We start from the raw sequence: 27,012 nt of genomic DNA on the forward strand, positions 1-27,012 counted from the left end.
CAGTGCACAATTGTATGAATTTATTATAAATAAATATTTGTAAACAACTCAATTTTTTGTTTTTTTTTTGCTTAACATTAAACTTTTTGAAAACACACAGCCATAAAAACTGTTGAGCAGTACTGCAATCGGTCGACGCGGTGCCAGATTGGCACAGGTTTGGCTCGAAATTGGTTGTCGAATACGAAGGGTAGGTCTACAAAATCGTTGCAAAATGGCACGATATCGGTATCGTTGTCGACACCGTTGGTTGGGACCAATTCGACACAACAATGTAGAGTGGGGAGCGAGTGATAGCTATCGATGCAAGTGTCAGAACTTTTCGAGTTGTTTGGTTCACTTGTTGCATATCTTCAGAGAATTATTTTGTTTTGGCTTGCATCCCTCTGGGAAACATTTCAGAAACGCTTCAACATATTCAGCAATTTGCAACACATGTTGGTTTGTTTTGATCAGCATTTGTTTTACGGTGCTGCCAGAATAGTCTATACAAAGTAAGTGTTCAATCCAGCATTATTTATATTAATCATGTTGTAACTTACAATGCAGAATTTACTTCCAGCGCATATTTCAGCTGAAAATGAGTGGCGGAAGAAAAAAAAAGACGGGTGGGTAATGTCGGGGACATAACCGGAGTGACGTAGGACTATACAAAGGGGACAGCTTTTGTTAAATATATATTTTAAATCTACCTGAAAAATGGATTAGTTTACTGTTTACTCTTTATGAACATGTTGATGGTTCTGAAAAGAACCTTTGGTGTTGTGTTTTTGTTATCACTCGATATTCCTATCTTGTTCGGTTAAACCTTCCTGTTTAGCTATTGCGTTTGCCACTCGCCACAGCTTTCACAGTTGGAAAATTTCTTCCCATCCAGCTTGTGACATGTTGTTCAGTAAATTACATTCAATGGCACGTCGCATTATCACCACTCAGTGTCGGTTCTGTATGCGGTTTTTCTTATCGTCGCGAGCAGCTTTACCAGCCAACTCGAACACTTCGGCGGCCGAAACTATATAACGCCGGCTAGGTAGACTGGTGCACAGGTACTAACGCGCTTGGCCTAGCTACCCTTGCGGAGCAATTGGCGGATACACCTACGAAGAACTGCACACCTGCACGGTTCGAGTGGGTCTTTGCCTTTCCCTTAACTTGTCCTCGTTTGTTACGTCCACGATGCCGATGCCGTACAACCACACGGGTTTACGGTTTGAAAGAAAATAAGATATTTTTTTGGGGTCCGCGCGTTTTATACTCTAGCGGTACACACTCACAGGATAGAGACAAATCGGCAGACTCAGCCAGAGGGGCGAGTCCAACGAGACGAACGAATGAGCGTTAAAAGGGAGCGATGGCAAAAAAATACATTCATTACGATTTGTTCGCTCGTTGGATTCACATGCAGGCTAAAAAGGGTCCTTTTCAGGAACACAAAATTATATTCAATCTAAAGAGTTTATTGTTTTGTTATCACTCGATATCCCCATCTTGTTCGGCTAAACCTTTCTGTTTAGCGATTGCGTTTGCCACTCGCCACAGCTTTCACAGATGGAAAATTTCTTCCCATCCAGCTTTGTGACATGTTGTACAGTAAATTACATTCAATGCGACGTGCCGAAGCGCCACTCAGTGTCGCATTGGAGGCGATTTTAACCTGTAATTGAACATTTGCGATGACAGTGGTACAGTGTCGACTTTCAATGTGGGGTCACAATTTGGATCTCCATGTTTACAAAAATGTCCAACTAAATAAGTCGCATTACATGTCCGTCCGATTAGCTAAATGTCGAACTAATAGTAAATTACTGTATTTTCAATCTGGAAACAATTTAAGAATTGGTGGAAATTGAATAATCAGGAAAGTCCCCAACAATCAATAAGCTCAGAACAACTGCCAAATTCACATACTCATCAGATCCTGGCAAACAAATTATGAAAAAATCAATTTGTGTTTTATTATTATTTTGGATAATGTTTTAGAAAGCATTGAACTGTATTTCCTAAACTCTTTTTTGGAAGGTTTAATGGCCCTGAAAAGCGCCTTGTTTTATGGAATGGTTCCAATTTAGAAAACTTAGTACTCGTGGTTTTGAAAAAAACCATTTCGAACGCCCTCGATGTCGCATTGTTCTGGATTTGTCACCAAAGCAGTTTGTATAAAGAACAAACTTTTTTCTTCTGCTACCTGCTGCCGTTTTGCGATTGCGTTTGCGTCTGCGTCTGCCTGTTGTTGTCTTGATGTCCACCGAACCAAAGCGCGAGCAGTTTTGCCAGCCAACTCGATCACTTCGGCAGCCGAAACTCTATAACGGCGGCTAGGTGGACTGGTGCACTGGTAATAACGCGCTCGGCCTAGCTACCCTTGCGGAGCAATTGGCAAATACACCTACGGGAAACTGCAGTCCAACACGGTTCGAGCGGGATTTTGCCTTTCCCTTAACTTGTCCTCTTTTGTCACGTCCACACGTCCACGTTGCTGCTTGTGTTGCTGTGTTGATGTGATGCGATGCGATGTGAAACGATGCCATACAACCACACTGGTTCACGGTTTGAAAGAAAATGAGAATTTTTTTGGGGTCCGCGTGTTATATACTCTAGCGGTACATACTCACAGGATAGAGACAAATCGGCAGACTCAGCCAAAGGGGCGAGTCCAACGAGACGAACGAATGAGCGTTAAAAGGCAGCGATGGCAAAAAAATACATTCATAACGATTTGTTCGCTCGTTGGATTCACATAAAGGCTAAAAAGGGTCCTTTTCAGGATCACAAAATTATCTTTAATCTAAAGAGTTTAATGTTTTGTTATCACTCGATATCCCCATCTTGTTCGGCTAAACCTTCCTGTTTAGCGATTGCGTTTACCGCTCGCCACAGCTTTCACAGTTGGAAAATTTCTTCCCATCCAGCTTGTGACATGTTGTACAGTAAATCACATTTATCACCACCACTCAGTGTCGGATTGGAGGCAATTTTAACCTGTAATTGAACATTTGCGATGATAGTGGTACAGTGTCGACTTTCAATGTGGGGTCATAATTTGGAACCTGCACTCTATGTTTACAAAAATGTCCAACTAAATATGTCGCATTACATGACCGTCCAATTAGCTAAATGTCGAACGAACTAATTGTAAATTACTGTACTTTCAATCTGGAAACAATTTAAGAATTGGTGAAAATTGAATAATCTGGAAAGTCCCCTCTATAATAAGCTCAAAACAACTGCCAAATTCTCATACTCATCATATCCTGGAAAACAAATTATGTAAAAATCAATTTGTGTTTTATTATTATTTTGGATATTGTTTTAGAAAGCATTGAACTGTATTTCGTAAACTCTTTTTTGATAGGTTTAATGGCCCTGATAAGCGCCGTGTTTCATGGGATGGTTCCAATTTAGAAAACTTAGTACTCGTGGTTTTGAAAAAAAAAACATTTCGAACGCCCTCGATGCCGCCTTGTTCTGGATTTGTCACCAAAGCAGTTTGTATAAAGAACAAACTTTTTTCTTCTGCTACCTGCTGCCGTTTTGCGATTGCGTTTTCGTCTGCCTGTTGTTGTCTTGATGTCCACCGAACCAAAGCGCGAGCAGTTTTGCCAGCCAACTCGATCACTTCGGCAGCCGAAACTCTATAACGGCGGTTAGGTGGACTGGTGCACTGGTAATAACGCGCTCGGCCTAGCTACCCTTGCGGAGCAATTGGCAAATACACCTACGGGAAACTGCAGTCCAACACGGTTCGAGCGGGATTTTGCCTTTCCCTTCACTTTTCCTCCTTTGCCATGTCCAGACATGGCTGCTTGTGTTAGTTTGTTGATGTGATGTGATGCGAAACGATGTGGTGTACGGTTTGGATGAGAATGATCGTCTGGCTCGCTCGAGAGTTACGCATGTGTGAGACTGCGACCAATGTTTCGTTCATTTTTTTCTTTTTCCTTTCCAATCGTGCTTCATTCTATTTCGCTGCTGCTCTGGTTGCCCGTTTTGGTCGGTACGATTTGAGGAGCACAAAATGGACCAATCAAAAATGGGCACATAGTGCATTTTGACAATGCTTGATATTTCACAATTATTCAATTATTTATCTCAAGAAAAATGAAATGTTATTCGTAATGATAGATACGTAGATATATTTCCTATCAATTGATGCAAAAACATTTGCGATCTATTGAGAAATGCTCGAGTTATAAGCGTTCCAAATCTTGCATTTTTTCCTACTTGTTCAGTGCCTAGATTTCCATTTCACCCCCTATATCTTCCGGTTAGACGTAGTCCTACGTCAAAAACCAAATCACCACCAGTTTCAACGGCTCCTTGAAACAATGGAAGCGAATGTAGACATTGTTCGAAGTTTTTCTGGAGGCAGTTCTAATATAAAAGTTGCAGGAATTCAGAGAGAAGCTTAATGCACTGAGACCACCAATGCATCTAGGTTCAGAATGGCAGAAAGTAAGTATTTCTTTTACGATACACACAACTTTCATAAGTAAATTTTATCATATTCTTTGAATTTCTTTCAACCGAATTTCCTACCTAAAAATTGCTCACTTCTACTAGCATACATTAGTACGTTATTTTTGGCAGCAATTTTCTTTTTTATTGCTATACTATGCCAAACTATACCACTTTCACTACAATAGATCAAACTAATGGTCGGAGTGGTATAATGCTCTATACCATATGCTCAAGCTATCCTGCAAAACAATAATGATTTTATTTAAATTACAGGTTTGGATTGACATGAGGGGAAAGGTAAAGAAAACACTAGCACACAACAAGCGAGAATTTAGAGCAACAGGTGGTGGCCCCAATACAATAAAGCTATCGACGCTAGAAGAGAATTACATGTTGCATTACATGAATAACAAAAATTGTTTTGCTAAAAGAAAAGTGAAATTCGTGCATGACTCTTCACGGAATTCCATAGATTTTCTAATAATTATATTTTTTGTACAGCAAGTTGTTATTACACATGCATGCGTGCCTTACGCCTATTAAGCTTTATTCTTTGAGAGAATATCAATTTACTCCAAAACATAACCATATTAACACTTTTGGAAATACATTTTCATAGCAGATGCCTCAAAAAAAGATTTGGCATCCTTTTTATAGTGCTTCATGAAACATTTCAAACTTGTTTCAAAATATTTCATCACAACCGCTGACATTCGAGCTTGCTAACGAATCGAGCAGTTTTCCTCGTTTTCTATAATTCCAGATTTTACTCGGTGTGATAGTGATAGTGATTGTATCGAATCCTCGATTCGATTTCTATAATAGGGCCCTAGATTGTGAAAAATAAATCAGGACGCCCCAAATAGATCTCGAAATCAGGACATGTCCTGCTAAATCTGGACAGATGGTCACCCTATTTTTACGGAATTAGAAAAAACGTCCGAAATTCGTGTCTCTACACTAGAATACCCCCTTAAATCGACTTCTCGATTCGATTTATATAACAGGGCTCGCAGTTTTTGTTTGGTCACGACTGCTTCGGGCAGTATCTGCATGCGTTCGGATACGCAAGATCGCCTCTTTGTCCGGTGTGGAGATGGGGAGGAAACTCCGGAGCACGGAGGGCTATTCCTAATCGGTATCCGTCTCGATGGGTAAACGGATAATGACGAGATCGAATGGAAGCGGTGTGGAGAGCAGCAAAATTCCTGCCCTGCAATGCTTGATCGTTGCCTGGATGGAGGAACACTGCGAGGACCGCTCGACGAACAGGAAATAAATAATCCTATGTTAATTATGAAGTTAGAATTCTGTGATAACGATAAAAAATTACAATACATTGAGATAAAAAATGCATTTAATTCCATGCTATACGATACAATAATATTCTTTTGTAATTTCAAATACGATTTATTTATTGTAAATGACAATAATTGATTTCGATTCACTGTTAGACCTACTGTGAATGTTTCATTTAGTCTACCTTTTTTATTGTATTCGCGTACGCGATAAAATGTCTTTTCTATCGCTCATTTGTATGTGTGTATGTGAGTGTTTGTGTGTTTTCGAACCACTTGCATGAGTTTCTCGCACATAGACAAAATAGTGTCTTCGGTTGCCTTTTCTATATATTTAGGCTCTAGTTTCGTAAATCACTTTCGTATTTCATGCGTATGCATGCGCTGGCCGGTGTGTCTAGTTTTGTAATGAATCCGCGCTCGGGTTATATAGAACAGTAAAAACATACGATGCGTAGATATATATGCATATTCTATACGATGCGTTTATATGCAATAACAATAAACTAAATTCAGAGAGGATTAATAAACTTCAACGTGTCAATGTTAATATTCTAGTATCTGTAACTGATTTTAGGAATAAAAGTAATAGTAAAGCATCTGAACAGCGAGTAGTGATCCCCGATTTTTTAAATTAATCGTTCATCAGCTAATCGAATACTTTTCAGTAGTTTGTTATTCGATACGATTAATCGCCTCAAATAATCGATTAATCGTTACACTGAGAGAAATAATTCGTTAGAATAATATTTCTCATTTACTAGAAAGCCATCTGGAATCAAAAAGACGGGTGGGTAATGTCGGGGACATAACCGGAGTGACGTAGGACTATACAAAAGGGACAGCTTTTGTTAAATATATATTTTAAATATATTGTTTTATTTTCTTCTCCTACGTGAATACCTACCTATCTACCTGAAAAATGGATTTACTGTTTACTCTTTATGAATATGTTGATGGTTCTGAAAAGAACCTTTGGTGTTGTGTTTTTGTTATCACTCGATATTCCCATCTTGTTCGGTTAAACCTTCCTGTTTAGCTATTGCGTTTGTCACTCGCCACAGCTTTCACAGTTGAAAAATTTCTTCCCATCCAGCTTGTGACATGTTGTTCAGTAAATTACATTTAATGCAACGTGCCGGAGAAACACTTTGCCACTCACTGAAACTAATTGTTGCCTTGATGAGCGCCGAACCGAAGCTGCTCTGTTCTTGATGCGGGTTTTCTGATTGTCGTGAGCAGCTTTGCAAGCCAACTCGAGCACTCCGACGGCCGGAACTCTATAATCGCTGTTAGGTATACTGGTGCTCCGGCACCAATCCGTTTGGCCTAGTTACCCTTGCGGAGCAATCAGTGAATGCGACCAACAGGGAACTGGAGACCTGCACGGTTCGAGTGAGACTTTGCCTTTCCCTTAACTTGTCCTCCTTTGTTACGTCCACGATGTAGATGCCGTACAACCACACGGGTTTACGGTTTGAAAGAAAATAAGATATTTTTTTGGGGTCCGCGTGTTTTATACTCTAGCGGTACACACTCACAGGATAGAGACAAATCGGCAGACTCAGCCAGAGGGGCGAGTCCAACGAGACGAACGAATGAGCGTTAAAAGGGAGCGATGGCAAAAAATACATTCATTACGACTTGTTCGCTCGTTGGATTCACATGCAGGCTAAAAAGGGTCCTTTTCAGGATCACAAAATTATCTTCAATCTAAAGAGTTTATTGTTTTGTTATCACTCGATATCCCCATCTTGTTCGGCTAAACCTTTCTGTTTAGCGATTGCATTTGCCACTCGCCACAGCTTTCACAGTTGGAAAATTTCTTCCCATCCAGCTTGTGACATATTTTACAGTAAATTACATTCAATGGCACGTCGCATTACCACCACTCATAATTCATAATTTCATAATTTGGACCCCGAACTCTATGTTTACAAAAATGTCCAACTAAATATGTCGCAATACAGGTCCGTCCAATTAGCTAAATGTCGAGATAAGTGTAAATTACTGTACTTTCAATCTAGAAGCAATTTAAGAATCGGTGAAAATCAATAAGCTCAGAACAACTTCCAAATTCACATACTCATCATATTCTGGCAAACAAATTATGAAAAAATCAATTTGTGTTTTATTATTATTTTGGATATTGTTTTAGAAAGCATTGAACTGTATTTCCTAAACTCTTTTTTGGAAGGTTTAATGGCCCTGAAAAGCGCCTTGTTTTATGGAATGGTTCCAATTTAGAAAACTTTGTACTCGTGGTTTTGAAAAAAACCATTTCGAGCGCCCTCGATGCCGCCTTGTTCTGGATTTGCCACCAAAGCAGTTTGTATAAAGAACAAACTTTTTTCTTCTGCTACCTGATGCCGTTTTGCGATTGCGTTTGCCACTCGCCACCCGCCGCAACTGTTGTTGTCTTGATGTCCACCGAACCGAATGTGGGTTTTCTTATCGTTGCGAGCAGCTTTGCCAGCTAACTCGATCACTTCGACGGCCGAAACTATATAACGCCGGCTAGGTGGACTGGTGCACTGGTACTAACGCGCTCGGCCTAGCTACCCTTGCGGGGAACTCCAGATCAACACGGTTCGAGCCGGATTTTGCCTTTCCCTTCACTTTTCCTCCTTTACCATGTCCAGACATGGCTGCTTGGGTTGGTTTGTTGATGTGTTGTGATGCGAACCGATGTGGTGTACGGTTTGAATGAGAATGATCGTTACGGCAGCGGAGCGGGGATTTTTAAGCAGACTGGCTGGCTAGAGAATTACGCATGTGTGAGACTGCGACCAATGTTTCGTTAATTTTTTTCTTTTTTCTTTCCAATCGTGCTTCATTCTATTTCGCTGCTGCTCTGGTTGCCCGTTTTGGTCGGTACGATTTGAGGAGCACAAAATGGACCAATCAAAAATGGGCACATAGTGCATTTTGACAATGCTTGATATTTTACAATTATTCAATTATTTATCTCAAGAAAAATGAAATGTTATTCGTTATGATAGATGCGTAGATATATTTCCTATCAATCGATGCAAAAACCTTTGCGATCTATTGAGAAATGCTCGAGTTATAAGCGTTCCATCTTCCATCTTGCATTTTTTCCTACTTGTTCAGTGCCTAGATTTCCATTTCACCCCCTATATCTTCCGGTTAGACGTAGTCCTACGTCAAAAAGTGTTCATCCCGCCTGAAAATCAATTATTATCGTTCACGCTCCCTTAGACTCGTAAACGAAGCTCAATTCGCGTTGACGGCATTGAGCTTCGTTGACCAGTTAGGGGATCGTCAAAGATAATGATTGATTTTCGGGATAAAACTGCAGCGACCGTACGTTTTTTTTTCTCTGGGTTTGGATCGATTAATCGACGTAAATTATTCGTTCGCTTCGATTATTGGTTGCGCAGTATTCGTTCGATTAATATTCGATTTCTGTAGGAAGTATTCGATTAATCGATTAATCGAACGATTATCGGGGATCACTAACAGCGAGTAATATTCCGTTTCTGTTGCGAAGATCTAGAAACCTATCTAGAGTTGAGTAAAATATATCTGCCGAGAAATGAGAGTCCGGCTTTCCCCCTATATCAGTTTACCCGTTTTGGCCCTTACAATGGAACATCTATTTCTATCGCTCATTCAGTTGTGATCCTCGAATACAAGTCGTGTTGTGGCGCCGTTGAGCGATTTATTCTGATCGCTTTGCTTCTCGACACGACGCACGCATGTTTGCAGATAGGGATCGATATACGATACGAACAGTTTGCGCATTAAATGCACCCGGGCCGACTTCTACTGAAGCGGAAGCGTCTGGACGAAGTTGGCAATCTCGGCATCGCTACCTACCACCTCGGCGAAACGTTCCGGAAAGTCCTTACTGATTTGTTTCACGAAGTTGAAGATTAGATCGCGACACTCTGATAGAGAGGGTTTAAATACGTATGTTTAAGGTGGTAGGAGAAATTTGATAACTGTACTCGGGACAATTACCATCATTGTTGTGTTGCTTCTTGTACAAAACATGTAATCCTACAACTAGAACGCGACCCAACAGCGGTATGAGGTTATCGTTTCCTTGTCGATATATCACATCCAAGCTACGGAAAACGGCCATGTTTTCCTCGAAGTCTTCACGTAGTGGTAGATATTGAACGAACACTGGAAGTACCTGCAATAGATAATAAACAATGGATTATTGGAAGAATTGCATCTTAGCACATTGAAACGTATCTCAGACAAGTGAGGAATAGGGAAGCTCTAGTCTCCTTAGTAGCATAGGATATTAGGTTAGGATATCGCAAGTTAGTAGCCATTGTTTTTCTCCCGCTGCGAAGAATCGTTGTTTACGTTTTACGTTGTATATAATCAGACTTCGCCTGCGAATGACGGAATTAATAATAGCATGTTCCAAAGCCCAAAAAAAGGAGGATGGTACAGGGAAACTTCGATATAACGTACCCTCGTTATAACGTACATTTTACCTCGATATAACGTACACATTTTCAAAGTCCAAAGGAATAATTTTTTGAATATTGTTTTTCTGAAAGAACAATAAATTATCTGTATTTTGATACTAAAGCTTGATTTTTACTTTTAATCAATCCCGAAGTACAATTGTTTTGTGATTCCGAATTCTAAATGAATCAAATTTCAATCAACAGTACGAAGGGAAACATCATGAGAAAGGTTGCCTTCATCTTCTAGTTGAATCTATTCATTAACCTTACTCCAATAGCAACACAACAAAGTAATATAAGCTACGTTTCTGAGTTCTTTATTATGCTTCGATATAGCGTACAATTCGATACAACGCACAATTTTGAAAGTAAAATGTACGTTATATCGAAGTTATCCTGTAGTAATAGCCGTTATCCATGGTTGCTCTCTTAAACGCTCTCAAAGATTGTCTGGGAATGCATTTTTTGTGTTCCGTTCTGTCCTGTCGGTGAATATTGGCCGTTTTTAATCAATAACTGGGTTCCAGCGATTGACAGCAATGATTCAAATTTTATGTGTGGTAACCCTTAATAAGTCATACTTTTCCAGTTCCACTTGAATACACATGAGAACCTTCCTGGGCATTTGTTACGGACAGCTGAGGCTTATCGCGGATCGAGTTACAGATCCATAAGATAAGCAATATTTGAGATTATATTTAGAAAAGACCTCCAAGCGAGGTATAGAAACGTTTAGAAAGGACCAATGTAAGGCAATTAAAAGATGTAAGAGCTCAAGTGTTTTGTTAGGCTAGAAAACGCTTGTAGTTCGAAATTATTGCCGGTCATAAATTCAGAATGGACGAATATTTAAATAGCGTCCGGTAAACAATTTAATGCATGCATCATTTAGGATGCATTTTTATTACCCTTTTCCATCCCTAGCTGCGCTCAGCCAGATACACCAGCAGGGTGTAATAAAATAAAAGGATGTTATTTAGAGCGAAGGATGGAAAGGGGAAATCCAAGAATAAGATAGGCGCACCGACGAGGTGCTATAAACTTAAGGTATTTTCTTAGGGTAGTGCAGCCGTCTCAGACTGCACGTTACCATACGCTAGAAGAAGGGACAAGGAAGGTAGATGATCTAAACGAAACCGATATGTTATCGGTTTTCAAGAGAGAGAGAGGAGATGTTCCTCGTCAATCTTAGTTTAAGGAACCATGTATATATTGTGAAACTTTTGAATAAATTTTTTAGTATTGTAACAGAACTCACGCGAAAGCGTTAAAATTTTTCTTTCAATAGAGAAATTTTTCATGGTGGCTCCAGAGAGGAGCAGTGAAGATTTCCAAAGTGGAAAAAAGTGAAACTCGCGAACTCTTCTCGGCAGTGGATGCGAGAAGTGATAATTCGCGAAAATTTATCGGCAGTGGATGCCAACAGTGTTAATCGCGAATAAAAAGTCTTTTTCAAAGTTAATTCGCGAACTCTTCAAATAGCAGTGGATGCCAAAAGTGAAACTCTTCTCGGCAGTGGATGCGAGAAGTGATAATTCGCGAAAATTTATCGGCAGTGGATGCCAACAGTGTTAATCGCGAATAAAAAGTCTTTTTCAAAGTTAATTCGCGAACTCTTCAAATAGCAGTGGATGCCAAAAGTGAAACTCTTCTCGGCAGTGGATGCGAGAAGTGATAATTCGCGAAAATTTATCGGCAGTGGATGCCAACAGTGTTAATCGCGAATAAAAAGTCTTTTTCAAAGTTAATTCGCGAACTCTTCAAATAGCAGTGGATGCCAAAAGTGAAACTCTTCTCGGCAGTGGATGCGAGAAGTGATAATTCGCGAAAATTTATCGGCAGTGGATGCCAACAGTGTTAATCGCGAATAAAAAGTCTTTTTCAAAGTTAATTCGCGAACTCTTCAAATAGCAGTGGATGCCAAAAGTGAAACTCTTCTCGGCAGTGGATGCGAGAAGTGATAATTCGCGAAAATTTATCGGCAGTGGATGCCAACAGTGTTAATCGCGAATAAAAAGTCTTTTTCAAAGTTAATTCGCGAACTCTTCAAATAGCAGTGGATGCCAAAAGTGAACTCTTCTCAGCAGTGGATGCGAGAAGTGATAATTCGCGAAAATTTATCGGCAGTGGATGCCAACAGTGTTAATCGCGAATAAAAAGTATTTTTCAAAGATAATTTGCGAACTCTTCAATCGGCAGTGGATGCCAAAAGTGTTTCTTTCAACCGAAATAAACATTGTGAATTGATTAAGAAACCGGCAGTGGATGCCAAAAGTGTTCCTTTCAAACGGAGACAAATATAAGTGAATTAACCAGCAAAAACCTTAAGCAGCAGTAGACGCAGCAGCACCAGCAGTAGCACCACCAGAGGTGACAACAACATCCGAGCCAGAAGGCCTCCCAGGACAAGGAGAGAATCGCCCAAGCACCAACACGGAAAGACGGAGATAGGACCGGATCAACAAAAAAGGTGTGATTTTTCCATTTTAGTTTAGTCATGTCTTATCAATTCATTAGGAATAAGAATGGCAATTGCCGCTTGTGCAATGAGCCTGATTCTAGGGACGATTTAGTCGCGTGCGATGAATGTGACCGATGGTTCCATTTGACATGCGCAGGCCTAAATAAAAAACCTAAACAAACAGAAAGATGGATATGCCCCAAATGCAAGACCATAGAGAACGAATTGTTAAGACTTCAAAAAACACAACCAACACCAATAGAAGAGATGATGAATATCCATAGAGAATCTATGCGGGCTCTAGTAGAAACTCTTAAAATTAAGAACGAGGGTAGAGAAGAAACCCCTGATTCAAATAGACTGTTACACCGGCAATCTCTCTTAGACCTCCCCTATTTTGATGGGTCATATAAGATATGGCCTAGATTTAAAATAACGTTCGAAGAAACTACCCTTCAAGGAAACTTTTCCGATTTAGAAAATATAAATCGTTTACAGAAATATCTCAAAGGAGACGCGCTGAAATTAGTGAGCGCTCTTTTAATCGATAAAGCTAATGTTCCAAAAATAATGGAAAAACTAAATCTACGGTTCGGAAATCCCGAAACCATTTATTCGAATTTATTGAAGGAAATGCTAAATGCGAGGAATCCACATTTTGGATCACCCCAAACAATGATTGATTTTGTAACATCGCTTGATTGTTTCGTGACAAATATAAAAATACTAAAACACGATGAATATCTCAATGATCCTAGATTGATTCGTGATTTAGTTTTAAAACTTCCAAACGACTTGCATCATCAATGGATCAAGTTTGTAGCTGATACAAAGAAAACAAGAGATATAATTGATCCATTTATACCGACGCTAGAGGACCTTTATAATTGGTTAAAACCTCAAGAAGAGTTGGCCACGATGCTACAGTCGGAGAGGAAAGAAAAACCTCATAAGAGCGGATATTTGAATACACATGCTGTAAAGGAACAAAAATATAGGCCGAAGCGCCTACCAAAGTGTTTCGCATGCCGAAACGAGCATAAGACATCAGAATGTTCAATTTTTAAAAATATGAACGTTCAACAAAGGAGTGATTTTATTTTTAAACACAGGCTATGTTTAGCATGTTGTAATTATACAAACCACATGGCAAAAGATTGCAGGATCGCAAAGCCTTGTGGAATCGATGGATGCAAACTTAGACACCACGCATTACTGCATAGAGCAACTCAGAGAGATGCTAACCTTAATAATACAGAAAGCGTTAATTGTCATGTAAATAAAGAGAACAAAATACTGTATCAAATCCTTCCAGTTACATTGGGCTGCGGAAAAAAGGAAATTAAAACTTTCGCATTTTTAGACCCTGGGTCATCAGTAAGTTTGATTCACGCTGATATTAAAAATAAACTTGGAACACAAGGGCGCAACAACCCCTTAACGCTGGTTTGGACTAATGGCGAAACTCAGCAAGAACTAGATAGTGAAGAAATTTCCCTAAGTATACAAGGATGCAATAATCAACGTTATAACATACATAATTTGAGGACTGTGTCGGAATTATCTCTTCCCTCACAGTCAATGAATATTCATGAATTACGACGAGAATACAATCACTTAGAAGATATAACTCTCGAAGGATATGAAAATGCTATGCCAAAAATACTGTTAGGTTTACCGCATTCGTTTTTGATAAGCGGTAGGGAGACGCGATCAGGTAAATTTAATGAACCAGTCGCACAGAACACTAAACTCGGATGGGTTTTGTTCGGGCAAACTAACGAACATAAAAAATTGAAAGGACACGTGCTGATGAACGACGAAATTGATTCATCAGATTATTTCAATAAAATGATGGAAAATTATTTTAGCCTAGAAGATTTCGGGATAAAAGTACCTGTAAAAACCTTGATGTCTAACGATGAAAAAAGATCGATTGATATCATGAATTCCACTTTGAAATATGAAGAAGGAAGTTATGAAATTGGGCTGCTTTGGAAACAGGAGGATGTACAATTTCCGCATAGCTATCAATCAGCCATGAACAGACTACGTGGTCAAGAATCAAAAATGCGTAAAAATCAATGTCTACGTAAATGGTATGTTGAGAAAATAAAGGAATATGAAACCAAGGGATACGCTAGAAAACTCACTCCCACAGAACAGCAGCAACGTGATCCAAAAATATTTTACTTACCGCACTTTACAGTTGTGAACCTAAATAAACAGCCCATAAAGCCACGGCTTGTTTTTGATGCCGCTGCTAAGGTTAAGGGAGAGTCCCTAAACACGAATTTATTACAAGGCCCGGATGCAACGACGTCGCTATTTGGAGTGTTAATACGATTTAGAGAAGGAAAATTTGCGATAACTGGAGACATCAAAGAAATGTTTCATCAAGTTAAAATAAGAAAGGAAGATCAAAATGCCCAAAGGTTTTTATTTAGGGAAAACTTTGACGAAGATCCCGACGTGTATGTGATGCAAGTGATGACCTTTGGAGCTACCTGCTCGCCCGCATGCGCACAGTTTGTTAAAAACACAAATGCTGAGAAATTCAGAGAAAGTCATCTTCAGGCAGTAGAGGCCATTCAAAACAACCATTACGTGGATGACTACCTAGATAGTTTCGACGATTTAGAAAATGCCTCAAAAATTGTGAACGAAGTTATTACCATTCACAAATATGGGCACTTCAATATCAGAAATTTTATATCCAACAGTAATGAGCTATTGGGACAAATCCCGGAAGAAAATAGAACAGAAGCAACTCGTCAACACTGGAAAAGAGCGCAATCAATTGTTAAGGGATATTGGAATCGGTGGATAAAAGAATACCTCCCAACCCTAACTAAAAGAAATAAATGGTTGGAGAAGACTAAACCTATAAAGGTAGGGGATATCGTGGTTTTTGCCGATGAAGAAAAGAAAGGTAAATGGCATAAGGGCAAGGTGATAAGAACAACAACTAATATGGATGGGCAAGTTAGATCCGCTACCGTGGAAACAATTAAAGGTGAAATTACTAGACCAGCTGTAAAATTAGCAGTATTAGATGTAAGTAAGAACAATGAAATCGAGAGCTCAAAAGATACCACTATTTCCTCACCACCTCTTAACTTTGTTGGAGTAATTAAAAGTGCCCCAGGGAGTAAAGAGGAAATTAAGGGACCGCGAAATCCTCAAGAATGGGGAGTAAGAAAAACGGTTAACATCGAGCATGTAAAAGAGCTGGCGTCAAAATTGAAACCGAAGCCACAAACAAAAAAGAAAGTCATAGGTAAAATAAGACCATATACCGGCACGATACAAAAGGCTATCGTAACCGCAATGGCAATTCTAGTACTGGTAAATTTGACAAATGCCGTCAACATCCAGCCTATTGAGGAAGGGGGTTTAATGTTTGATCATGTTGGGTCATGTATAGTAAAGCGAGGAATTTGGAGGACAAATATTGTATCCAACTTAATTCCTAACGACGATATTTCTATGCTAGACTCTATTCATTCGAACTTAGAAAGAACCTTGAAGTTCATGGGGAATGTAACTCAAGACAGCGCTTTGACAGAACTTGTAATGTCGATAGAACGACAATGTAACAATGCAAAACAAGAAATAAATTTTTTATCACGATCAAAAAGGAGTCGTGGAATACTTGGGTTTTTGAAAGACCTGTTATTTGGGAGTAATGATGTGGAAGACGAAGTACAGTCTTTGCGTATTCACGAAGAGCAAAAACTTCATGATATCTCACAAACCATGAGACTATTGAATCAAAGAAGCAAAAATATGGGAGATGAATTAAGCGTAAGAATTCGTAGACTAAATGAAGGAATGTTATCTTTGAAGGGAAAGTATTCCGAAGAAAGAACTAATATATTCGCAAGAAAATGTTTTGAGACCACAACGTTAGCTTTGCAATTGATTGATGGCATAACTCGAAAATACAGGATAATTAAGACTCACCCTTTAGCCGAAAATGAAATGCAAAAGGCAATTCAAAATATAAAGAAGCAATTACCAGAAGGATACTCAATCCTTAGAGACCCACTTGCAGTTAAATACAACATTAAAATTGAAAATGGAACAGTAAATATAATAATGGAAAATGTAATTATTAATAAGGAAAACTTCGAAGTATTCAATGTAATCCCTATTCCTGAAAATGGAAGTGTTATAAAAATAGATCACCATGTAATAGCAATTAATAATAAACATGAATTTTTTTACCCAGATGGAAATTTAATAAAGCTTAATGAAAGTCATTATGTGGTAAATCAGCCAGAATTAACCAGAGTTCCAGATTGCATAGCTGGAGCATTACTTCATGAAACGATAAAACAAAAATGCTCAACAAAGATGATGGAAGAACCATACACCATGTTAACAAAATTGAATAAGATCAACTCTATATTGTACACAACGAGCGACCCTAGCAAGATAATAATCCATTGTAATAATGTAGCCATGTCACCGCCTTATAAGAACGCGATCATAGAACTGTTCCCAGATTGTAAGATCCTAACAGAAAAAACTATTCGTTATGCCCAAATATCTGGACATAACGGGGAAGCTAGAATATTTTTTAAACCTATTCAGAAACTACCATATGTACTAGAAAAACCAAACATAAATGAAAATTTGAATACAACTATCTCGAGTAGAAATCCATATGAAAAGGTAGATATAAAGGATACAGTAATACCTGAAGACGATTTTATAAAAAAGAAACACGTATATACATTTGGAGGTACCATAACTGTTATTTCAATGATTATAATAGTAGGAATTTACGTATACATAAAATTAAAGAGAAGAAGTAATAGACAAAATAATAGAAGAAATGATGATCCGCCTTCGTTATTAGACATGATACGGCTAAATAGAGTTCAGGAAGAATCAAGAAATATTCCTATTATTTTAAACCGTGATAGTTGTCTATAATTGAGTAAATCTATGTAGTAGATTTACGGAGTCCGGAATGTTACGGACAGCTGAGGCTTATCGCGGATCGAGTTACAGATCCATAAGATAAGCAATATTTGAGATTATATTTAGAAAAGACCTCCAAGCGAGGTATAGAAACGTTTAGAAAGGACCAATGTAAGGCAATTAAAAGATGTAAGAGCTCAAGTGTTTTGTTAGGCTAGAAAACGCTTGTAGTTCGAAATTATTGCCGGTCATAAATTCAGAATGGACGAATATTTAAATAGCGTCCGGTAAACAATTTAATGCATGCATCATTTAGGATGCATTTTTATTACCCTTTTCCATCCCTAGCTGCGCTCAGCCAGATACACCAGCAGGGTGTAATAAAATAAAAGGATGTTATTTAGAGCGAAGGATGGAAAGGGGAAATCCAAGAATAAGATAGGCGCACCGACGAGGTGCTATAAACTTAAGGTATTTTCTTAGGGTAGTGCAGCCGTCTCAGACTGCACGTTACCATACGCTAGAAGAAGGGACAAGGAAGGTAGATGATCTAAACGAAACCGATATGTTATCGGTTTTCAAGAGAGAGAGAGGAGATGTTCCTCGTCAATCTTAGTTTAAGGAACCATGTATATATTGTGAAACTTTTGAATAAATTTTTTAGTATTGTAACAGAACTCACGCGAAAGCGTTAAAATTTTTCTTTCAATAGAGAAATTTTTCAGCATTAGTCCTCGTTGGGCAACGGTTCCAGCTGCCTCACGATCTTTTTCGCATGTTTTTTGTCGTATGTAATCTGTCTCGCATCATTTCCTGTTGTCACATCCCAATGATCCCAACAGATGCTTCTTAGTCTATTTGAATTTGAAAAACATATTGTCTATCCAGCAGTGCTCCAGGATGAACCGGACGAAAATTGAATATTAATTCTGAATCTAATTTTCGCATTATCCACAGTACTTAATCACTATCTTTTATATTCAGAATATTTTTTCACCCAAATCAACCGCGCAACTGGAATCGCTTGTTAAGTACACAAATATACGAAGCGTTTAATAACAAGTCTACACGCGACGTAATTTACTGATATTTCAATATTATTCCAGCATAACATCGAATAATTTTCCAAATTTAATCACTAGTAGATATTCGATCTTCATAGAAATTTCAACAAATCATATAATACATTGCAATTTGCATATGTCAAAATGGTACAAAAGTAGGCCGGTTTCCATTCTCCCACTCTGATTTCGATCCAAGCAGTCTACTTGGTAGGTGCACACAACAATACTTGTCACTGCTGTTTGAAATTGCAAGAGAGAAGCAAGAAGAAATTTCACTCAGCACCAAGATGGACCGAACGAGCGTTACATCCCGAATTCCGACCGGCTTGAGGGTTCCGAGAGGCTATCGGGCCACCCAAGCAATTGGAGGTAAAGCGGAATCGGGAGGGAAAGTTCGTTTTCCAAGCAAGGTGAGTAAAATCGTGTAAGAGTGTGTAGCAGTGTTAAAATGAAATCTTATTTTCTTACAGACTATTCCAACCGCGAACGAGATAGATCCTGAAGAGAGCTTGATTGAGGACGAAAATTTTCCGCCGTTGTTCTATGAAGACATAGAGGATACTGGAGACGACCCGTACGACTGGGAGCCGATAAACATTTCCGAGATCGACGAGGTATATTTTCGGAAGCTGAAGGCTGAATGGGAGCTTCAAAAAATGAGAGTGGAAAACTCCAGATTGCGGCAGGAGAATCAACGGCTAAAAACAGCAGCAAAAGGGGTAAGACTATTTAAGTATTGTTGTTTGAAAATGCTGCTGGTTGTTGCAGGAGAAGTGGCGCAGTCGCTCTTTGTTTAAATTTTCTATCATAAACATAATTGGGAGTGTTTTTGTGTGTTATCTTCAATTTTTGTTATTATTTCAAGTTGTGTTTTGTTTGATATATTTTGATGTTTAATTTTTTCCTTTAGTATTTGGATGTTTTTTAGTAGTATTTAGATTTACCTTATGTATACCGTTATTGTATTCCGTATTCTGTTGGATTTTGTTATGTTACTTTGTGTTGCTGAGTTTCATAGTTGTTTTTTTCTTATTTCAGCTTCTTTTATCAATACACTACTGATTTTTCAATTATTTGATTGTTCTTCTTTTGTTTTCCGATGAAGATTTTATTAATATTTATTCATTCTTACATTGCATCAAATACATATGAGCTTTCGAGGGGACTCTTCTTGACTACAACACTGAGAAATGAGCTAGCTATGAGTAGATGACACAAGTTATGACGTGAGTTCTTTTTCCAGAATAAAAAAAAACAAATTTGTAGTAATTTTTTCCATTTTTCATAGGTGATAGATCAAACCAAGGCATTTCCCGTTTAAAAAAAACAAGAGATGACCAAGTCACGATTTAGATTTAATATTTTTTAACATCTTTTGTTGTAGAATGAATAAATTAATTAATTTGTAATAAACTAATTTAATTTATACTCTAGAGCCGATTTGTTACAATTTTCTGCACTAGTACAATCGAACACCCTTTTATAAAGTCTTCAAACTTAGTCTCAAGTTTTAGGAAAGTTTTAAAATTGACGATGACTCAATATTTTAGAAAAGCTTTAAGTGCATTCGATTTTTCAACATAAAGCTTGGCACTCTGCTCATTCCACCATGGTTCAGGTTTAGGTGGCCTTCGACGAATAATGGATACTGGGATGTGTTTAGATTGGGCGCAAACTGCGCAGTCATGGACCAATCGAGAAAATAGTTTATGTTCCTCCAAAGAAGGTTTGATTAACCATCTCCGGAAATGATGGATGAAGCAGTGACATCCACATAAATTGGATTTCACGTTTCCGGAATTAAGTTTCGTGTTCCGTTGATTTTATTCATTAGATTTTAAGAGGCTTAAGGCTTTTGCCACGCTATAACATCTAAAGCTGATTAAGTAACCCAGTGATCTTCAAAAATTTTATAAGTTTTGTTTCATTATCGGTTCTTGAGATAGAATGTCGTGCAGAGAATGAGATTGACGAAATTGTTGTCGTTGTTCTTCGTAGGCTCTACATTCGGCCAGCATGTGTTTAATAGTCAGCTGAACTCCGAAGGTGATACCAACTGACTATTCAGTTTGATCGAACAAGTACCAATGCGTTAATTTTGTGTGTCCTATTCTACAACGAGTAAGAACTCGTTGTTCCACTCTGTCGGTTCTGTTCTTCCAGCGTTTGATAGTGTTTTACTTCCCGAAGTTTTGTATTTGTCTGGTTCCAGATGATCTGCTGATGATGCTCTAGCTGATAATCAACATTTCTGAAGATATCTTCGGAAGGAATGCTGGTGTCTCATATCCATGTATATCTCCCAACGTTAGCCAGTCAGTCTGCGTGTTCATTTCCATTAATGCCGACATAACTGGGAACCCAAACAAGTGTGATCGCCTTATTCATAGCGTGAGTTACCGTTGCTTGAATGAACGGGTGTTTGCTGTTTGCCACTTGCAAGAAGTGCACTGGCTGAAGACGAAAAAATTGCCGTAGGACCATCTGCTCTGCTAATTCTGCATGATAAGGCCGCTGCCTGTGCTGTGCTGTGTGTGACGACAAACAGGGGGTTCGACTCCCGCGACTCCAAATCCAATACGATAATCTGCTGCTGAACTGTCAGTGAACATCAGTTTGTGGCTACTGTAAGTTCCAAGTAGCTCATGCGAGCGATTTCTTTTGCCCGACCCGTTTTGTAAAGACTGTTGATAGTTCAATCTACTCGCACCGGGGAAACATTCCATGGTCTGGATAGAACTCTAAGGACCTTGATAGGGGAAGGAAGCTGTTCGGAGATTAGTTCTGAAAAAACGTTGAAACTTCGAACATTCTGGATGAAGTTTTGTTTGAACGCTCGAGAGTGCGACAAGCACGGTGAACCAGAGTGCGACATACTACTGAGGTGAAATCACGAACTCCACATTCGGTGTAGAGAGAAAGAATAGGAGATGATCTGATTGCACCAGATGACACACGTAAAAAGCAGTTGTAAACTGGTCGTAGGCCCTGAAGGTCCGTAGGGTTGAATAGTTTGATTCCATAGAGAAATTTCGAGGTTATAGTAGCATTCCCCATATTCAGTAGGGTTCCTTGTATTCCCACTGTTGTGGACAACCCTATTTTGCCGCGCTCGGATACGTTATTCATCCGACGCAGCACAGACCGCAGGGCTCGCGTGCGACAGCATGACTGTCACTAAGCGATGCTGGAGATGCGCATATATGTGTTTTTAATGTGGTTGTCACTTGTTGTTGTTTACATTGTTATTGTTGTGGACAGAGTCATTGTTTATCGTCCATAGTGAAATGTATCGTTTAGTCATGTCGTGAATAAAGTTTGTTTTTATTTATTGTACCGTGCGCGTTTCATTAACCCTGTCGTGATATTGTCCCAGTGCAAGTCCAGGGTCCCGCGGTACAAAAGTGGCGACGAGTAATCGCGAGTGTGTGTTGTTTTTCACCGTCGGAAAAACACACTGAACATTTCGCCCCCCGCGCGTAAGAAAAGAAAGTGGAGTGAAAGTGCGATTGCGAGCAACGACGACGGGCAGAATAGTGTTGACCCCACGGGTGTGATAAACAATCAACGGCAACAAAACCAGCCGATTATCCCCGTGTCGGCGGACCACTATCAGCAGCAGTTTATTCCCGTCTCTGCCGCCCAGCAACAGCAAGCACAGGTCGGTAGCGATGTGTTCGTGCAAATTTTGCAAATGATGCAGAAGCAGCACCGAGAGATGATGACCCAACTGATTCAACAGCAGCAGCAAAGTGATGAGAAGCATGAACGCTTTCTCCGTACGATCGCATCGTCAATCAACGTGCAGGTACCACCGAATCCGGAACAGATCCTTGACTCTTCGGCCGGCAACATCAAGGAATTCCGGTTCGAGGCCGACTCCAACGTGACGTTTGCGGCTTGGTACTCGAGATACGACGATCCCTTCGAGAAGGATGCTGCTAGATTGGACGGTGAAGCAAAAGTTCGTCTTCTTTTGCGAAAGCTGGGTGAGTTACATTCTGCCTAAACTTCCGAAAAATTTTAGCTTCCTGGAAACAGTGGCCAAGCTCAAGAGCCTGTTCGGAGCAAAAGAATCGGTGATCAGCCGTCGCTACCGATGCCTGCAGATAGCGAAAAATCCTGCAGAGGACCATGTGGCATTCGCTTGCCGCGTAAACAAGGCTTGCGTGGAGTTTGAGCGGGGTAAGCTCTCGGAGGAGCAATTCAAGTGCTTGGTCTACGTGTGTGGTTTAAAATCGGAGAACGACGTCGAGATTCGCACCCGCCTCCTCACGAAAATAGAAGAGAGAAATGACGTGACGTTGGAGCATCTTTCGGAGGAGTGCCAGCGGCTGTACAACCTGAAGCACGACAGCGCCATGATCGAATCTCCGTCCACGTACGACCAAGTACAAGCGATAAGAAAATTTGGTGGGAAGCGGTACGAAAAGCGTGACCGTGAGTCACCGAAACATCCTTCCAGTGACACCGACAGGAAACCAAATTCGCCATGTTGGTTTTGCGGTGGATTCCACTACGTTCGGGACTGTAGATACAAGAGCCACAAGTGTTCCGAATGTGGCCAGTTCGGGCATCGTGAGGGGTACTGTGCCAGTGCCAAACCCCGAAAAACTGGAAGGAGGCGCAGGAAGCAACCAGTGTCCGCCAAGGTGGTGGTAGTCGATGTGTGCAGTGTGCAGCAACGACGCAGATATGTCTCCGTGGGCTTTTCTGGAACAAAAATTCGCCTGCAACTCGATACCGCCTCAGACATCACCGTCATTAGCAGGGAGATTTGGCGGAGCATTGGCAGTCCTGCGTTATCGTCAGCAACGGTGAAGGCGAAGACGGCATCTGGCAGCATACTATCGCTCGATGGGGAGTTCGAGTGCGACGTCACCATCGGAAGCAGTACACGACGTGAGCTCATCCGTGTAACCGAGAAGCAGCTGCTGTTACTCGGATCCGATTTGGTCGACAGTTTCAACCTTTGGGCCGTCCCTATGGACACCTTCTGCTGCCACGTGTCTGGAACGCCAGTGTCGACAGGTGCACTCAAGTCGTCTTTTCCAGAGGTCTTCAGCGAGAAGCTCGGCATGTGCACCAGAACAAAATTGAAGTTGGAGTTGAAAGAAAACGTTCGACCCGTCTTCTGTCCGAAGCGTCCGGTAGCTTACGCTATGTATGATACCGTTGATCGCGAGCTCGACCGGTTAGAGAAATTGGACATCATCACCCCGGTCGATTATTCGGAGTGGGCCGCTCCGATCGACGTAGTCCGCAAGTCCAATGGCTCCATCAGGATTTGCGGAGACTACTCAACGGGTCTGAATGCAGCTCTCCAATCACAGCAGTATCCACTTCCACTTCCGGATGACATCTTCGCCAAGCTGGCTAAGTGTAAGATCTTCAGCCAGATAGATTTGTCCGACGCCTTCTTACAGGTGGAAGTTGACGAGCAGTACCGTAGTTTGCTGACGATCAATACGCATCGTGGTCTCTACCTCTACAACCGCCTGCCGCCGGGTTTGAAGATCACGCCTGGCGCATTTCAGCAGCTCATCGACACAATGTTAGCCGGACTGAAGGGCACTTCTGGCTACCTCGATGACGTCATCGTCGGCGGAGAAACTGAAGAGGAGCACGACCTCAATCTACGGGGTGTCCTGAAGCGAATCCAAGATTTCGGATTCACGATTCGTGTTGACAAGTATTTGTTTCGCAAGCAGCAAATCCGATACTTGGGGCACATCGTCGACAGTCGCGGGTTGCGACCAGATCCGGCGAAAATCGAGGCGATCACCAAGCTGCCGCCTCCAGCCGATGTGTCCGGTGTGCGATCGTTTTTGGGGGCCATCAACTACTACGGCAAGTTCGTCCCCAACATGCGCATGCTACGCTACCCGCTCGACAATCTCCTCAAGGTGGAGACGAAGTTCAGCTGGAGTCCGGAGTGCCAGAAAGCGTTCGACCGGTTCAAGCAGATTCACTCGTCGGATCTTCTCCTCACACACTACGATCCGAAGGGGGAAATCATCGTTTCTGCTGACGCTTCATCCGTTGGACTTGGGGCTACCATTAGCCATAGGTTCCCAGATGGAACCATCAAGGTGGTCCAACATGCATCCAGGGCGCTCACGAAGGCAGAACAGGCCTACAGTCAGCCCGATCGCGAAGGTCTGGCCATCATCTTCGCCGTCACGAAGTTCCACAAAATGCTCTTCGGACGGCACTTCCGTTTGCAAACCGATCATCGCCCGCTGCTTCGTATCTTCGACTCTAAGAAGGGAATTCCAGTGTACACTGCGAACCGCCTGCAACGCCTCGCCCTCAACTTGCTGCTCTACGACTTTGAGATCGAGTACGTGTCCACTGAGAAGTTCGGCAACGCAGACCTGCTCTCCCGGTTGATCGACCAGCACATCAAGCCTGAAGAGGACTACGTCATCGCGAGTCTCAATCTGGAAGAGGATATTAGGTCAGTAGTAACTAATACGGTTAAAGTGTTGCCTCTCAATTTCATAGTCGTTGCGCAAAGCACCCAAGCAGATCCGCTGCTCCGTCAAGTCCACCGCTACGTTCAGAACGGCTGGCCCCAGTCAACACTCGATGGGTCAGAACTTCGCCGGTTCCAATCAAGGCAGGAATCGCTCTCTGTGGTGGATGGGTGTATTTTGTTTGCCGAACGACTCGTCATTCCGTCGCTGCATCGGAAACGGTGCCTCGAACAGCTGAACCGTGGCCATCCGGGCATGCAGCGAATGAAAGCCATCGCTAGGAGCTACGTGTACTGGCCTACGTTGGATGCTGACATCGTCAGCTTCGTCAAGGCATGCCAGCAGTGTGCGTCTGTAGCTCGATCACCTCCTCACTCTCCACCGGTGTCGTGGCCCAAATTGACCGCTCCGTGGCAACGCGTCCACGTCGACTTCGCCGGTCCAATCGAAGGCGACTACTACCTGCTCGCTATCGATTCGTTCTCTAAGTGGCCCGAGATCATCCGAACGACCCGCATCACCTCTGCTGCGACCATCAGCATCTTGCGTGCGTTGTTCGCGCGGCTGGGTATGCCCGTAACCTTGGTCAGTGACAACGGTACCCAGTTTACCAGCGCCGAATTTGCCGATTTCTGCGCTTCCAATGGCATCGAGCACCTCACGACAGCACCGTTTCATCCACAATCAAATGGCCAGGCGGAACGATTCGTGGATACCTTCAAGCGAGCCGTCAAGAAAATCCGAGAGGGGAGAGGATCCATTGAAGAAGCACTGGATGTCTTCTTGCTGACGTACCGAAGCACGCCCAGTCGTGCTCTGCCGGATCAGAAGTCGCCATCTGAGATCATGTTTGGTCGCAAAATCCGAACGTGTCTCGAGCTTCTGCGTCCACCACCGGTACGTGTCCCAGTGCCAACCGACGATGACCGCAAGCAACCGAGGTCCTTCAACCGAAACGAGACCGTGTACGCCAAACTACATGGTCATACCGGTTGGAAGTGGGCTCCTGGTGTCGTCGAGAAGATCGGAGACGTTATGTACAACGTGTGGGTCGAAGATCGCCGAATGCTACGCTCGCATATCAACCAACTTCGGAGTCGCCTTGCTGCTGGCGCGATACCGAAGCAACCCACTGTACATGCCACCTTAAACCAACATTCGCTGCCGCTGGACATTTTGCTGGATGCCTGGGATCTCCCAAGCCAATCACCAGGTCTATCTTCACCAGAGCCTGTCTCCAGTGCTGAGAGAACCATGGTAGGTTCCGGGCCGACTCTTGCAACGTCTACGCCACGTCATGAGGTCTCGGCGTTCGTCCCGTCATCAGCATCGTCATCATCAACAACAACAACGCCAACATCGACAGAGTTCGAGTCCGCTGTCGAAGTAGAACTAGCTGTAGACATCCCTAGGCGCTCTTCACCACTACGAAGACCGCCAGTAAGGTTTGATCCGTACCACCTCTATTAAGAGGGGAGATGTTGTGGACAACCCTATTTTGCCGCGCTCGGATACGTTATTCATCCGACGCAGCTCAGACCGCAGGGCTCGCGTGCGACAGCATGACTGTCACTGAGCGATGCTGGAGATGCGCATATATGTGTTTTTAATGTGGTTGTCACTTGTTGTTGTTTACATTGTTATTGTTGTGGACAGAGTCATTGTTTATCGTCCATAGTGAAATGTATCGTTTAGTCATGTCGTGAATAAAGTTTGTTTTTATTTATTGTACCGTGCGCGTTTCATTAACCCTGTCGTGATATTGTCCCAGTGCAAGTCCAGGGTCCCGCGGTACAAAACCCACCATCGGATCGCTTTGATAATGTTGAGCCGTAGTCGCAAGTCGTTTCGTGTCTTTGCAACATG

The 27,012-nt window shown here is 41.5% G+C and overlaps 3 protein-coding genes across 4 annotated transcripts; 2 read left to right on the forward strand and 1 right to left on the reverse strand.

Moving 5' to 3' along the window:
• Positions 1 to 9,248: 9,248 nt before the first annotated feature.
• Positions 9,249 to 10,044, reverse strand: LOC129769608 (uncharacterized). The gene is made up of 3 exons (XM_055771985.1): positions 9,991 to 10,044; positions 9,744 to 9,921; positions 9,249 to 9,670 (listed from the first exon to the last, which is right to left on the reverse strand). The coding sequence occupies exons 1-3, from the start codon at positions 10,027 to 10,029 to the stop codon at positions 9,546 to 9,548; spliced, it is 342 nt and encodes a 113-aa protein (XP_055627960.1). The 5' UTR covers positions 10,030 to 10,044; the 3' UTR covers positions 9,249 to 9,545.
• An 8,777-nt stretch (positions 10,045 to 18,821) lies between these two features.
• Positions 18,822 to 19,861, forward strand: LOC129770670 (uncharacterized). 2 transcript variants are annotated; one of them, XM_055773634.1, is made up of 3 exons: positions 18,822 to 19,077; positions 19,138 to 19,386; positions 19,706 to 19,861. In XM_055773634.1, exons 1-3 carry the CDS (start codon positions 18,955 to 18,957, stop codon positions 19,727 to 19,729), a joined length of 396 nt encoding a protein of 131 aa, XP_055629609.1. In that variant the 5' UTR covers positions 18,822 to 18,954; the 3' UTR covers positions 19,730 to 19,861. The 2 variants fall into 2 exon arrangements, with proteins under 2 accessions (XP_055629609.1, XP_055629608.1); XM_055773633.1 differs by lacking the exon at positions 19,706 to 19,861 and having other exon boundaries at positions 19,138 to 19,592.
• A 15-nt stretch (positions 19,862 to 19,876) lies between these two features.
• On the forward strand, positions 19,877 to 26,072 carry LOC129766668 (uncharacterized protein K02A2.6-like). Its single transcript, XM_055767255.1, has 4 exons — positions 19,877 to 19,893; positions 22,157 to 22,656; positions 22,709 to 25,994; positions 26,057 to 26,072. The coding sequence occupies exons 1-4, from the start codon at positions 19,877 to 19,879 to the stop codon at positions 26,070 to 26,072; spliced, it is 3,819 nt and encodes a 1,272-aa protein (XP_055623230.1).
• The last annotated feature ends 940 nt before the right edge of the window (positions 26,073 to 27,012 follow it).

This window comes from Toxorhynchites rutilus, chromosome 2, assembly GCF_029784135.1.
Source record: "Toxorhynchites rutilus septentrionalis strain SRP chromosome 2, ASM2978413v1, whole genome shotgun sequence".
In the NCBI taxonomy this organism is placed as follows: Eukaryota; Metazoa; Arthropoda; class Insecta; order Diptera; family Culicidae; genus Toxorhynchites; species Toxorhynchites rutilus.